Raw genomic sequence first — 13,521 nt, 5'->3', positions numbered from 1 at the left:
AGGAGCCTCCCAGACACTGCTACCTTTTGGCGAGCAGAGAAGAAGGCATTTGTCTCATAAGGGTCCTCTACGCCAAGGCTGGAAGTGGTCCACATGCGTCCAAACTATTCCATCAGCCAGGGTAAAGGTCATGGAAGGCAAAAGCACAGGGCAGATAGATGCCAGGGGTCAGGGGAACAGCTTTGTGGCCACCCACTCAGCCTCCTGTAGGCTTCTTTCCACCAGGGTTCTAGGTTCTCAATTTGCTTTCAACTCTCCCAGAAATAACCAAGTTCATTTACCCATCCTTAATAATGGAGACCCTCTCCAAAGAAAACGTCTTCGCACATAGACCTAGAATTCCTCCACCACCACACACCTTTCTGTACCATCTACCGCATAGCCAGACACAGGTGCCCACTGAGGGAAGGTTCGATGGGTCAGAAGAAGCAATTGTAGGGACATCTGCAGCTCAGTGGAATGAGGAAAGCCCCCCTGCTGCTGTCACCAGCTGCCTCCTACTCTCCCAGGGCCAAAGGACATCCTCCAGGATCTTCCCTCTGAACTTCAGGCCAGTTGCACAAGCCAGGACAGCAGAGGGCAACTCCTGCGCAGCCGGGAGGGGTCAGCCAGAGGGCTTCGACTTCATAGGACAGGAAATTGTGGCATTTTTAAGAGACAGATGTGAAGTTACAAGCAGGAGGAACACCAGGATAGGAGTCTGTGTCACTTGCCTTGAATTCCTCAAAGGGATTCTAAAAACAGAAGCTGTGAAAGAACTGGAGACCGTGCACTGGCCGTTTGGAATATTTATCACAGAAAGGGACACTAGTGAAAGGTTTACCCTGACACAGCAGGCGGCAGCTCGATGTGCCTCACTACAGAGCTGGCAGAGCAGGGAAGCTGCCGTGTTTACTCCCAACTAAAGCTAGAGAGTAGGGAATACAGAGGCTACCTGGGACAATAGCGAGCAAGGTGCTGGGTGTAGCAGGGTGAGCTCACAAGTCACTCCAGGGTGTTGTGCATAACTGAAGCAGGCACAGCTAACTGTAACGTAAACTCGGGCAACCATTATGAACACCAATGTGGAAGTTTCAGGGGGAACTAAAAATATGCCTCATATGAAAGGAGGAGAAGGTCAGCACGTCCCTTCACAAGGATGGAAGAGGCCGCTAGGCCTAATAACGTGCGTACGGCTAAGGCATTGCCAACTGCCTTGCGGCATCTAGCCACTGTGCTTTGGAAGGAGAGAAGCAACCTCCACAAGTTGTCCTGGATGCCACATGTGCTTGTGGCAAATTCCTTCTCCCACCTTAAATAAATACATGTTTTTTAATGCTAAAAATAGAACTATCTTAGGACCCAGCTACGCCACTGGGTAAACACGCACCACAACACATGCAGAGACCCCTGCTCATTCGTGTTCATTACTGATCTAGTCAAGAAACGGAACCAACTTAGATGTGCATCAGCAGATGACCGGGTGGAGATAATGTGGCCCATACGCACCCTGCAATTTTATCCGACTGTAAAGAAAAACGAAATCACAACATTCTCGGGAAAATGGGTGGAACTAGAGGTCAGTATGTTAACCGAAGTAAGCCAGACTTGGAAAGACAAACATCATATCATGTTCTTTCAGCTGCGGACTCTAGATTTAAAATTGTGTGTGTGTGTGTGTGTGTGTGTACAGTCATACAGATTGTTTCAGACTGTCCAGAACTGGTTAGGAACCAAGGCCTGTCTGACTGTCCCTGGCCCCAGATGTGGAGACAGAAGGACAGATGTCTCTGAGATGGCATCTGAAGGGGCCCCTGACTGGTCATTATCACCAGTGAGTTATAGCCAACATAACGCAGACTGGCAAAAGTGACCCCCATGGCAAGGGGACAGCAAAGGGAACCAAAATGGAACAGTTACACATAGTTTTTGAAAATCACTGGTGTGTCACCATGCAAAGGGACAATGTTTCACAGGATGCTGCAGGTCAAGTTGTGAGATTGCAGGGACACGAGGAATGGCAGCTTAAGGCTGAAGCCAGTGAGTGCACCTGCTGTGAACCCTGGCTCTGGGCATGTTACCCTCAAATTCTCTAACCATAATGTGGGAGATACATTGTAAACATTGCTGAGAAGATTAAATCAGCCGAGCAAGGGACAGTCTAGGATTCTTAAAGGTCCAAAGCTCCAGCATGCAACAGTGCCCTCTGCAGGCTACTTGAGGAACGTGGCGGGGGGAGGGGCCACTTAGCAGAAGTAAAGCTCCAGAAACACAAACATCCCATGAACAAACAAGCTGCTGAAAAGAGGAACCTCGAATGGTCCATGACTATTGAATCTTCAGCCACTAGGAAAACGATCACTAAAACTGCCTCCTCGAGAATCCTTGCCTCAGTCAGAATGACTGTCATCAACCAATGCTGAAAAGGGTGTGGAGGAAGGGGGCCCTTACTCACTCTTGGTGGGAGTTTAAATCTGTACCTATGCTACAGAAACCAGTATCAAAGTTTGTAAAAATAAATAAATAAATAAATAAATAAATAAATAAAATATAAATAAGCTATAAAGAGGAGCAGAAACCTTTGCTTCAGATGAAAGATGAGACTCATCTTAGCCTACAAGACGGAACCCCGGGACGCCTTGGCAGATTCATCTGTCTAGGACACAGAGAATGAAAATCCCTCAAAAAAAGAAAAAATAAACAAAATCCCTCCAAACCTTCAGGACAGCCAGCCCAGAGGACACTACCCCTAGTTCTACATTAACCAGCCCCTTTCTTTCATAAACTGCTTCAATGAGTGACGTTCAGCTGGTGAGAATGGTGCAGGGTCCCAGTATCATCTGGCTGTTGTGTCCAGTTTGGACTCTGCCCCCCCCCCCCCAGTGCTGTCTGGAATCAGAACTGGAGGTCTTCCAGCTCTCTCTGCCTTTCAAAACTAAAATCCAGGGGCCAACTGAGCTGCCCCGTCAGTGTGGGAACTATGCAAATTAGACAGAAATGCCTTCTTCAGTCTCTTTCCTGCCATCTGCTGGGAACTGGGAAGCACTGCACGTCTCTAATGGAGATGCTGAAGTTAAGGGTCTGGAGGGTAGGATTCTGCGGTGTATACTGCGTAAGCAACAGCCCTTTCCAAGCCTCGCTGGTGAGTTAGCTGCATCCACACCACCATCAGCATCTTTTATGAATCCCCTCCTCTCTGCCAACATTTTTTTTTTTGCCTGAACTACTACAGAAAGAGGGTGCTAACCGGTACCTTCCACCCACCCAGCTTTGTGTATCTTAATTACCCAAACCTCCACCTTCTCGGTAGTGATGCACGCCTTTGATCCCACACTCGTGAGGCAGAGGCAGGTGGATCTCTGGGTTCACTAGCCAGCCTGGTCTACAGATTGAGTTCCAGGACAACCAGGGCTACACGGAGAAACCTTGTGTCAAAAACAAAAAAATAAACCTCTGCCTTCCCTACCTAGAGATTGGGCAAGTCGGCACACCTGTTAGCTACATGCCAGGTGGAAACTGCGTCTCTCTTTTCCTTCCTAAGGGAGCCTGGGAGGGGGGGGGCTGACTGACCACAACCTGTTCTGGGAGGCTACAAGCCAGAGGCTCGTAAGAAATGAAAAAGAGGAGCTGGAGAAATGGCTTAGCAGTCAAGAGCTGCTTCTGTAGAGGAGTTGGGTTTTGGGTTCAGCTCACACATGGCATCCAACAACCATCTGTAACTCCAGTTCCAGGAGATCCGGTGCCCTCTTCTGGCATCTACGAGTACAAGGCACAAACAAGCACACAGACATACACACAGGCAAACACCTATATACATAAAATAAAAATAAATCTTAGAAAAAGAGAACAAATGAACAAAAGAAAAGAAGGAAGGAAGGATTGAGAGAACAGGAGTGATGATGTTAAGAGAAGAAGAAATTAAGACAAAATAAAGTTTAAAAGGGGGAGCTTGGGAGATGGCTCAGCAGTCAAGAACATACAAATGCTGAGCACCTGAGTTTGATTCCCAGTGCCCGTGCCAAGCAGCTCACAACTGCCTGTAACTCCAGCTCCAGGGTGGTCTGACACCTCTGGCCTCCAAGAATACCTGCACTCATGTGTACATCCCCACACACAGACACAGACACATAATTACAAATAAATTTTTAAAAAGAAGAGGAAGTTCAGGCCACTGAGATGGCTCAATATGAAAAGGCCCTTGACGCCTGACAACCTGAGTTTGATCCCGAGGGCCCACGAGGCAGAAGGAGAGAACCGACTCCCACGTGTTGTCTTCTGACCGCCCCACATAGTGTCACAAGCATGCCCACACACGTGCACACAGGCACACATAAATAACAAAAATAGTAATAGAAGAAAATTCTCAAATGCCACCAGAGCGGAGGAAAATGAGCTGCAACAGAAAGAAAAAAGTGAGGCTATGGCTACAAATGGTCAAACACTCATCCGGCATGGACAAGGCCTGGATTTCATCCCCAGCATTTCAAGAACAAAACGATGACATCTAAAACCTAAATAAATCAGGAGTGAGTTTATAGAGATGATGACACCAGACCAGACGCCAGTAAATATTCCAGCCCTGTCCTGCCAGACTCTCTACTTCCACCTTAGACTCTTGTTGCTGGGCCTCAGTTTCCCCCCTCTGCACAGCAGAGTGTTGGACTAATAAGTTTCTAGGGGTCTTTGCAACAGGCAGTATGGAGATGAGTTTTTCAAGGGTGCCCCCCATGGCTCTCACCCGGGGGAGACATGTCAATGGCTCACACATGCACCCCACCTCTGCCCTGCGGTAGTGCTGACCATGGGAGACAGCAGCCTTGACACTGCTGAGACAGCGCAGGCACTCGGGCTCATTCTCGGATGATATTTTTATTGGTGGTGAGAGGGAAGGTGAGATTCCTTGCTCATCATAGTCTCTCACTAATGAGAACAGCAGAAGAGATGGAGCAGTCGAAATTAGGCCAGGAGCTGCGCAGACTCGGGCCGTGGGAAATAAGCGTAAGTGCTTGCCTTCAGGGACGAGGTAGGAGGAAGAGGGCAGAGCTCCAAATGGCTTCCATGTGATGCCACCCTCACGGGCCAGTGGGTCAAGGTAAAATTCGATATGGCGCTTCCAGCTACAAAACCTGGCAAGTCCAGGGACGGAGAGTCCAGATGTCAGCTGTCAGAGAAAGCAATACTGGGCACCTGCCTCCTGAAGACCGTCATGAAGCCACGATGACCCCAAGATTCCCTGACTTTGTGCTGGAAGGATCTAAAGGTCAGAGGAAATTCTGAGCATGCCACATGCACTGCCCACCTCTCTCCTCTCTCCCTCTCTCTCTCTCTCTCTCCCCCCCCCCTCTCTCTGTGTGTGTGTGTGTGTGTGTGTACAGGCTTCAGGACACAGCATGGTTGATGACGAAGCTCACTGTGCTGAGATGGGTGATGCCCCCGATCATGCCCACGTTCCCATTTGCAGAGCCTGCATATGGTTTACACAGTACCACATGTGAAAGTATGGTCAGGGCAAGAGCGCCAAGGTGGAGACCATCTGCAGAGCTATCCAGGTAGGCCCAGCATCACACCAAATGTCCCATAAGGGGGAGACAGAAAGGTCAGAGACACAGGTGAGGACAAAGAGACTGGAAGCTGCTCCCCTACTGGCTTAGACAGGGATGAGAGGGCCAGGAGCCAAGGAACACAGGAGTCTCTAGGAGCTGGAAAAGGCAGGACAGATTCCCCCAGGAGAGTCTAGACAGAGGATTTCAGGCTGGCCCATCCCAGGACTTCTGCCCTCAGAACCAGAAGAGCTGTGTTGTTTTCAGCCACTGTTTTGTAGTACCTCGCAACAGCTATAGGGCCTAACATACCAGCAAAGGATGAGAGAAATGCACATGACTCCCACAACCACTCTCTGGTCACTGGATCTTTGCCCACTCCAGTTTAGGAGGATCAATACACGGCTGAGACACCCACATAAGCCCCTGTCTTGGCCTCCCTAACTGTTCCCCTGCGAAGGCTACTGATAAACTGACTTGAGTCGCTGTGTGAGTTTTACAGTTTTTGGTTTTGTTTTGTTTTGTTGTTGTTGTTGTGTTTGGGGGGTTGTTTTTTGTTTGTTTGGTTGGTTGGTTGGTTTTTCAAGACAGGGTCTCTCTGTGTTAGCCTTGGCTGTCCTAGACTCGATTTGTAGACTAGGCTGGCCTTGAACTCACAGCAATCCGCCTGCCTCTGCCTCCCAAGTGCTAGGATTAAAGGCGTGCGCCACCACACCCAGTGAGTTTTACAGTTTTCTTCTCTTCTTTCTCCCTTCTTAATGCATCAGTCCCAGCATGGACCAGCTGCTGAGCAGCCCAAAGTGGCACAAAAAGTTCTAGTAGGGAGCATGAAACCTTGAGTGCTCCCCTGGTATCTACCAGGTTTGATTCTGGCCAGTCTCTAAGCCTCCGTTCCCCAGCATTTCAAAGGCTCCCCCTGGGTCCCTAGTCTTCCAGTGACCCCATTGTATGGTTCTAAGTGTCTCTTGGTTATGACCACTCTGCAGGTATCAGGGGGTGGTCAAAGAACACAGAGGATGCCATCAGACCCACCCCACCGCCAAGGCACCTCAAGCTGCTTGTTATCTGCTGCCCCCTGCTGGCCTCTCAGAAAAGGCACCCTCTGGCTAAATTTTGGGAAAGGCACATTGTCTACCTGTGAGACCCACCCCCCAAGTTCTTCCAGCCAGGACCTCATGGGAGACTGTTTCCAGAGCACTAAGAAGGCCCAGGCAAGCACCTGGAAGGATAGATCTCTGCCACTTCCGCAGCATGACCTCTGCACTGGTGTGCTAAAAAGGACTTCCATTGTCTGGTCATCTTTGGGTGCCAGTGACAATAGGACTCTCTCCAGTGTACCTCCCACTGTAGCCCACAGGTGTTCTGGGCCTCGGCCTTCTTTGTTTTGGGGTTTATGGATGTCTTGTGACATCAGAAGAGACGATCTCCACTTAAGAGGGCCAGACAAGACCAAGCGGGGCCCTGGGATGCTTTGGGGCATCGGTCATGTTGGGAAGCTATAAGCCATAAATACTGACAAGCAAGGTGAGATCTTCTCAGTTTGCAGAAGGAAAAGCAATGGAGGGGACACCACACAGAGAAAAGCATGCCAGGCAGTCCCATGCCTGCTATTCCAGTAGAAGCAGGAAGTTTGCAAAGTTCCAAAAACAACACCGGGAAGGAAAGAGAGAGTGTGCCGAAGAAAAGGGGAAGCACAGTGGAGAGATTGGGGGGCGAGTGGAGAAGGAGAGAGGCAAGGGGAGTCTGGGGCCATCGTTCCCAGCCCTTCAATAATACTCCTTGTGTCTCGTCCGCTTCAGAGCCACGCGGGCACTTTGGTGGTGTGTGCTACCCAGGCTTCTCCCGGGACTGAGCCACGCGGGCGCTTTGGTGGTGTGTGCCACCCAGGCTTCTCCCGGGACAGAGCCACGCGGCGCTTTGGGGGTGTGTGCCACCCAGGCTTCTCCCGGGACAGAGCCACGCGGCGCTTTGGGGGTGTGTGCCACCCAGGCTTCTCCCGAGACAGAGCCACGCGGCGCTTTGGGGGGGTGTGCCACCCAGGCTTCTCCCGGGACAGAGCCACGCGGGCGCTTTGGTGGTGTGTGCTACCCAGGCTTCTCCCAGGACTGAGCCACGCGGGCGCTTTGGCCACCCAGGCTTCTCCCGGGACAGAGCCACGCGGCGCTTTGGGGGTGTGTGCCACCCAGGCTTCTCCCTGGGCAGCACTGCTGGAGGAGGTGGTGAAGGTTCTTTGTCCTCCCTACTGCTCTACAATTAAGGGCTCCGTGGCCTCAAGACACCACTCCCTGTGCTTCCGCAGGTCACGATGTCCCTGCCTCTGTCCCCTCCTTCCTCCTGCTCACCATGGACACAGATGGTCTAGGAGACTCAGACCCTAGCGGATTAAAAATGAGCCACCTTGTCGCCTAGGCTAGGAGGGCTGACACTGAAACCCCTAGATTCCAGGAGCATCCTCCTCCTGGTGACCTGGGGGAAGTGCAATCAAAACCCAGCAGGGGAAGGCACTGGCACAGCCACAATCATGTAAATGCTGTTTATTGATTATTTTCTTTTTCAGATTTCCGAGTGAACCTGAGCACCAAGCAGAGACCTCATTTGTTCGCAGAGCTCAAGGTGGACGTTAACTACGAGCACAATGGGAAACGAAGTGCACCCCACCCTCAGGGAGAGAGGGGCACAGTGGATGCTGGCACTGTCACCCTCTTCAGGGTGTGTACCCAGAGCTGTCAAGGTCAATGGCATTCTGAGGGGCTCTATGTCTCAAAACTATTAAGTGGCAAAAAAAGAACTAAGAGAGTCAGAAATTCTAAAACACAGCTACACAAGCCCAGGAAAAATTGGAGGCAGGGAGGTAGGGGGGTGGGGAGGGGGGCTCATTTGAAATCAACACTGGAGCATGACACAGCAAGAGGATGCAACGGAGACTAGAATAGGGGGGGGGGGGGATACCAGGAAAAATAAAGCTGGGTGTGATGGAAAGAATGGGGCGAGAATTTAAAAACAAATAATTTTACTTGAAAGCAAATAATGAAAATTAATACTGTGAGTGCTAATTTTAAAAAAAATTTTTTAAATCTGGGACTGGGGAGAAGTCTCAGCAGTTAAGAGCACTTGCTGCTGTTCCAGAGGCTCTCAGCACTCAGGTAGGGCAGCCCACACCCACTTGTAACTCTAGCTTTATAGGATCACTCTGGCCCTCATCTGGCCTCCTTGGTTACATGGTGTACACACACAGACACATATACACATATGTTAAAGTTAAATAAATCTTTTTAAGTATTTTAATTTAAAACAAGTTTGGTTATTACATCTGAGCTAAGGAATGGTAGCTATCCTGTGCCCTTTGTTTAACTTGGGGCTTTGGGGGTGCCTTTGACTGCCCATGGGCATCTATGACTTGGATCCCACAAAAAGCATTTACGTATGCTTGTGCCTACTTATGTATGCTGGAGATCAACCTCAGGGCCCCAGGTTTGCTAAACAAGCTTTCTACCACTAAGCTATATCTCCAGCCCTCAGAAATTAGTCTTAATATAATTTAATATCATATGTGCTAAAAAATAAAATAAAGTGACATCGAGGTCCTGGTGGCCCACAGGCTGTGGGAGCACGGAGGAGTCACTGGCAGCCTCCTGGTAGCCAAGGGCACTGCACCTGGGGCGACCTGCAACAAGTGGGGCAGTGTCCTGGTCCATCACCCAGCCCTCAGACCAGCACGTCTTCAGCCCACAGCTGCCCAGCCAGCCCCGCCCACGCCCGCCCAGCCCCGCCCCGCCTAGCCCAGCATGCTCCGGCAGCGCTGCCTCTCCTCCTCCTGTTTGTCTGCCAGGCGGCTCTCCAGCAGCCGCAGTTCCCTGAGCACAGCCTTGCGCATGGATGGCTCCAACTCCAGCACTTTCTCCAGGTCCGCCTTGGCCTCCTCAGCGTTCCACACTTCCGCGTGTGCTCGTGCGCGCACATAGTAGGCCTTCACGATCCCTGCGGGGAGGGGCGAGCTGCTCCCACCCAGCCCCCCAGAGCCCTGGCATCGAACCTCCCAGCCTTCATTCCTTCCCAAGTCCTGTGACCAATTTCACTTTCAGGACTCTGTATTGTTCCCACTGAGGGCCCAAGCTTTGTGACCATCAGACCTTGTCCTCATACCTGACCAATCTGGGTGACTATGAGGCTCAGTGTGACAAGGCTGGAGGACTTAGTGCATGGAGCCAGCGTGTGCTGTTACTCTAGTCAAATGCCTTTTCAGATATTACCAGAGACAGTGTTGACTTCATATTTTTCTCTAGATTGCTGGCCTCCTTTCAAAGCCTGGCTGCTACTCCCAGATTCATGGAATACATAGCCATATGCACATTTGAAAAACATAAAAATAAATAAGATTTTAAAAACCACCTCCCGACAGCCTGGTATTATACACCTCTAAAGCCCAGAGATCTGGAGGCTAGGGCAAGCAAATCACATGTTCCAAGGGAACCTTGACTAAATAGCCAGCCTCAGTCTGAAACAAACACCTCCCTAAACAAATTCCGTATTTTTTGGACCATAAGACACACTTCCCACCCAAAAAAGTGGGGGCAGACGGAGGGGGGGGGTTAGGGTGCGCCTTATATTCCAATAGCTAGTTTTTACTGTTTTTCTCGTTTTACTGCTCTGAAAACTGGGGGGTGTTTTATGGTCAGGTATGTCTTATAGTCCAAAAAATATGGTATCACCCACCCAGAAGCACATGCAATGCAGTTGCAGACTTGGGGAAACCCACTGGGTGAAGACAAGGTTCCTTGCATGCCTCACAGGGTTGGGAAGGTCCACTGAGGCCTTCGCAGGTGGCTGGGGCCTGGCTTGTCCCTATCTGCCTTACCCCTCTCCGGCTCCCCCACTCGCACCCCTTCACCCCCACCCCTACCCCTGACTCCCTCGCGCCCCACCCCCACCCCCACCCCTCCCCGTCAGGGCCGCACCTGGGTGGTGTCGCAGAATGTCACTGGTGTGCTCCAGCACCTCGTAATACTCCTCCTTCCTCAGCAGGCATTGGCAGTAGTTGAGGACCAGGGTGTTGATCATCTTCTCCAATTTCAGCCACTCGACCTCCCAGGGCTTCTCCTGTGGGGCAGAGGCTCAGCCACCAGCTGCTTAAGGCTCATGCCAGCCCACCCAACCAGAGGCAGCCCCACACCTTGGTCTGAAGGTTCCTCAAGCACACAATGGCCTCCTGGTATTTGGTGGCAGCCTGGTCATAGCGGCCCAGCTTGTAGAGCCTGTTGCCTTCCCCGTGAAGGAGAGGCACAGCCTGCATCTTCTCTTCGTTACTCAGGCTCCAGGTCTCCCTCTGGTACTCATTCGGGGCCTCCACCTAGGCCAGAAGCTCCATGTTAGCCAGTCGAGGACCAGTCAAGATGGCCCCAACGTCCTTCTGAGAGAGATTTGCCATGTCCCACAGCCAGGCACCACACCAGAGTCGGGCTTGCTGGTCAAGACCAAGCAAGGAAGCAACAAGCTCAGAAGCCCTTCTCTGAGCAAGTCAGTACCTTGGGGGTAAATTATGAAAAGGCTCCTTTCTGTAGGAGAGTTTACTTTCAACAGTTAGGAAATTGTCATGAGTACTCACTGCGTTAGCACAAGACACTTTTATTGCCATCTGGCGGGAATTTGTCATCATAATAGTACAAACATGTAGCATCTACAAAGAGCATCTTGGAAGGAATGTTCCTGCTCAGTGCACAGACACAGCTGTTCTTTTTTAGTGTTGCTTCCCCATACAAGCCTCAAGGTTGAGCCTCAGCCTTGGACATAAGCTGAGTCCTGACCTGGCCTTGACCTTGAGCTTGGCTCTTCTAGATCAGCGCAGGATCTCTCACTGTACCAGACCCCAAACCCAAACCCAAACCCACAGACCCCAGGAACCAAGGAAGAGGCTGCAAAGCTCTGCATCTTGTGGAAATGGAAGCAGACGACCAATTGAATAAAAATGCTTCAAAAATGAAATTAAAGCTCCGTTTTCAAACATGGGCTTTTCCTTTGGTTGGAGTGGGGAGTTGTATTTGCAACTTTCAATTCTGCTGGGGTCCCTGACCAGCCTCTTGTTTTCTAGAGAAACATGTGGTGTGGGCATGGGATAGGAAACCTGCAGCATCCCTCCTGACCTAGGCCAGCCCTTCCCCCACCTGGTTCCCACCTGCAGCAGCTCAATCAGGAAGATGAGAGGCTGTGGCTCTTTCTGCAGTTCATCCAGGTCCTCGTAGCCCAGAGTATGGTATGCAAACATGTTGGCCAACCCGCACGTGTGCACATGCCAGTTCGTGGGGTCCTTGCCCTCAGCCACCTGCCGCAGGCTACGGGACAACATGGGGTAGACCCCTGTGTGCTGTAGGAGACAGAGAGGGGCAGTGTCTCGGCTGTCTGTTCAGAGCTGGCCAGGTCATACCCTGCCCATGCTGCACCCCTCACACCAGAGACCTGTTCTCCCCAGACACCCATCAGAATAACTCTATTTCTCAGTGTACCAACTGCTTTGTGCCTGCCAGTACCTCTAGTCCTTGTGACCACCCATCAAAAGAGCCACCGTGACTATCCCTGGGCTACAGGTGAAAAACGGGAGCCCAGAGAGGTTAAGAGGCTTGCTCAAGGCTACACAGCTAGGCATGATACAGACAGCATCCAAACCTGCCTCCCCAAGCTGTGCCTTTAGCCACATATTGCCTCTTTTAGTCCTATGCTTAGTACAGCACGTTTCTTCCCCTCAAGGATCCCTTGAGCCCCACAAGCCAAAGGCTCCCAGCGTGCAGCAGTGGAGGGAGGCATGTGCCAGATCAGAGAGAGCCATCAAATGTGACAGTGTGTATGGCTGGTCTGAGTCAACTGAATCCAGTATGGAGTTGGAACGTAGGGTTCAGCGAGGCCTGCACCATGCTGGGCTTTGGCTTTACAGTTGAGCCTCAGAGCCCATCTCCACAGAGGTGAAGTTGCCCAGCTCAGACTCCTACAAAGCAATTCCAGTCCCTTCCGCTGCTGGTGGAGAAGACAGAAGCTGGAGGTTGAAGGTCACCTTCCCCACCCCCACTGGCCTGGATTAGCCCAGATGCCCTGGGCTGACTTCTGAGAGGCAAGTCCAGATGGCAGGTGCCTGAAGAATTAAGGCTAGGATAAGGGAGGGAGCACCCACCTCCCGCCAACTTGCTTCCAGAAGGAAGCCGGTGAGGCCATTTGAGCAGGACCTCAGACACAGGCTGTACTCTCCTAGACACCTGCCAGCCTGGCAGGCCCAGGGTCACATCCCTTGCCCAGGGTTGTAGACTGTCATCAGGGGCAGCATAGAATCCAGGAGAGAGAGCCAGTGTTGCAGGCAGGGCAGGCCTTCAGTCGCCTAGCAACAACTTTGCTACCAGGACACAGGTTACAAGGACAGCCCACTGTCACCCATGGGCTCTAAACATCTGAGGACTCAGCCGGCCAGGGAACCCAGCGCCATGGTTTCCTCTTTGCTCTGAGGCCAGAGTCTGGTGCGGGGCAAGGCCCTGTCTGCATTGGAAGATGTCCCCTGCCGTGTCACAGACCACATCCACTGATCCCAGCTTGATTCCACCTGTCCTTTGCAGTGTGTTGAGTGTGAGGGTCTGGTTTTTAAATGTGTTACCAGTGGTTTTGGTTTTGGCTTTGTCTTCAGGTTTTTGTTTGTTTGTTTGTTTGTTTTTGAGACAGGGTTTCTCTGGGTAGCTCTGGCTGTCCTTGAACTTGCTATATAGGCCAGGCTGGCCTTGAACTCAAAAGATTCTCCTGCGTCTGCCTCCCTCATGCTGGGATTAAAGGCATGCACCACCATACCCGGCTATATTGCCAGGGTTTAAACACAGGGTATTAACAGGTGACTGCAGAGCTGTACTGGAATTCAAAGCCCAATATCCTGCCACTGCCAACCCATCTAGGTCTTCCCAAAACAATCATCAATTGTGAAAATGCCTCCACAGGTCAGTTTTCTCGATTGAGGTCCCCTCTTCCAAACTGACTCTAG

General features: G+C 51.3%; 1 protein-coding gene and 1 long non-coding RNA gene across 2 annotated transcripts in view; one reads left to right on the top strand and one right to left on the bottom strand.

The window, feature by feature from the left end:
• Nucleotides 1-5,000: 5,000 nt before the first annotated feature.
• On the top strand, nt 5,001-8,344 carry LOC311586684. Its single transcript, XR_014775620.1, has 3 exons — nt 5,001-5,239; nt 6,506-6,785; nt 8,077-8,344. It is a non-coding gene; the product is annotated as an uncharacterized lncRNA (long non-coding RNA).
• A 950-nt stretch (nt 8,345-9,294) lies between these two features.
• The window catches only part of AIPL1 (AIP like 1 HSP90 co-chaperone), a gene marked incomplete at both ends in the record, with an annotated part of 10,263 nt that continues 6,036 nt past the window's right edge, over nt 9,295-13,521 (bottom strand). The window contains 4 exons of the mRNA XM_084762619.1: nt 9,295-9,497; nt 10,475-10,616; nt 10,690-10,866; nt 11,689-11,877. Of these exons, the coding sequence (XP_084618745.1) occupies nt 9,295-9,497; nt 10,475-10,616; nt 10,690-10,866; nt 11,689-11,877 (711 nt within the window). The remainder of the gene's footprint in view (nt 9,498-10,474; nt 10,617-10,689; nt 10,867-11,688; nt 11,878-13,521) is intronic.

This window comes from Acomys minous (genome assembly GCF_964271855.1).
Source record: "Acomys minous genome assembly, chromosome: 16".
In the NCBI taxonomy this organism is placed as follows: domain Eukaryota; kingdom Metazoa; phylum Chordata; class Mammalia; order Rodentia; family Muridae; genus Acomys; species Acomys minous.
The sequence above is the reverse complement of the archived record's forward strand: the minus strand, read 5'-3'. Positions and strand labels throughout refer to the sequence as shown.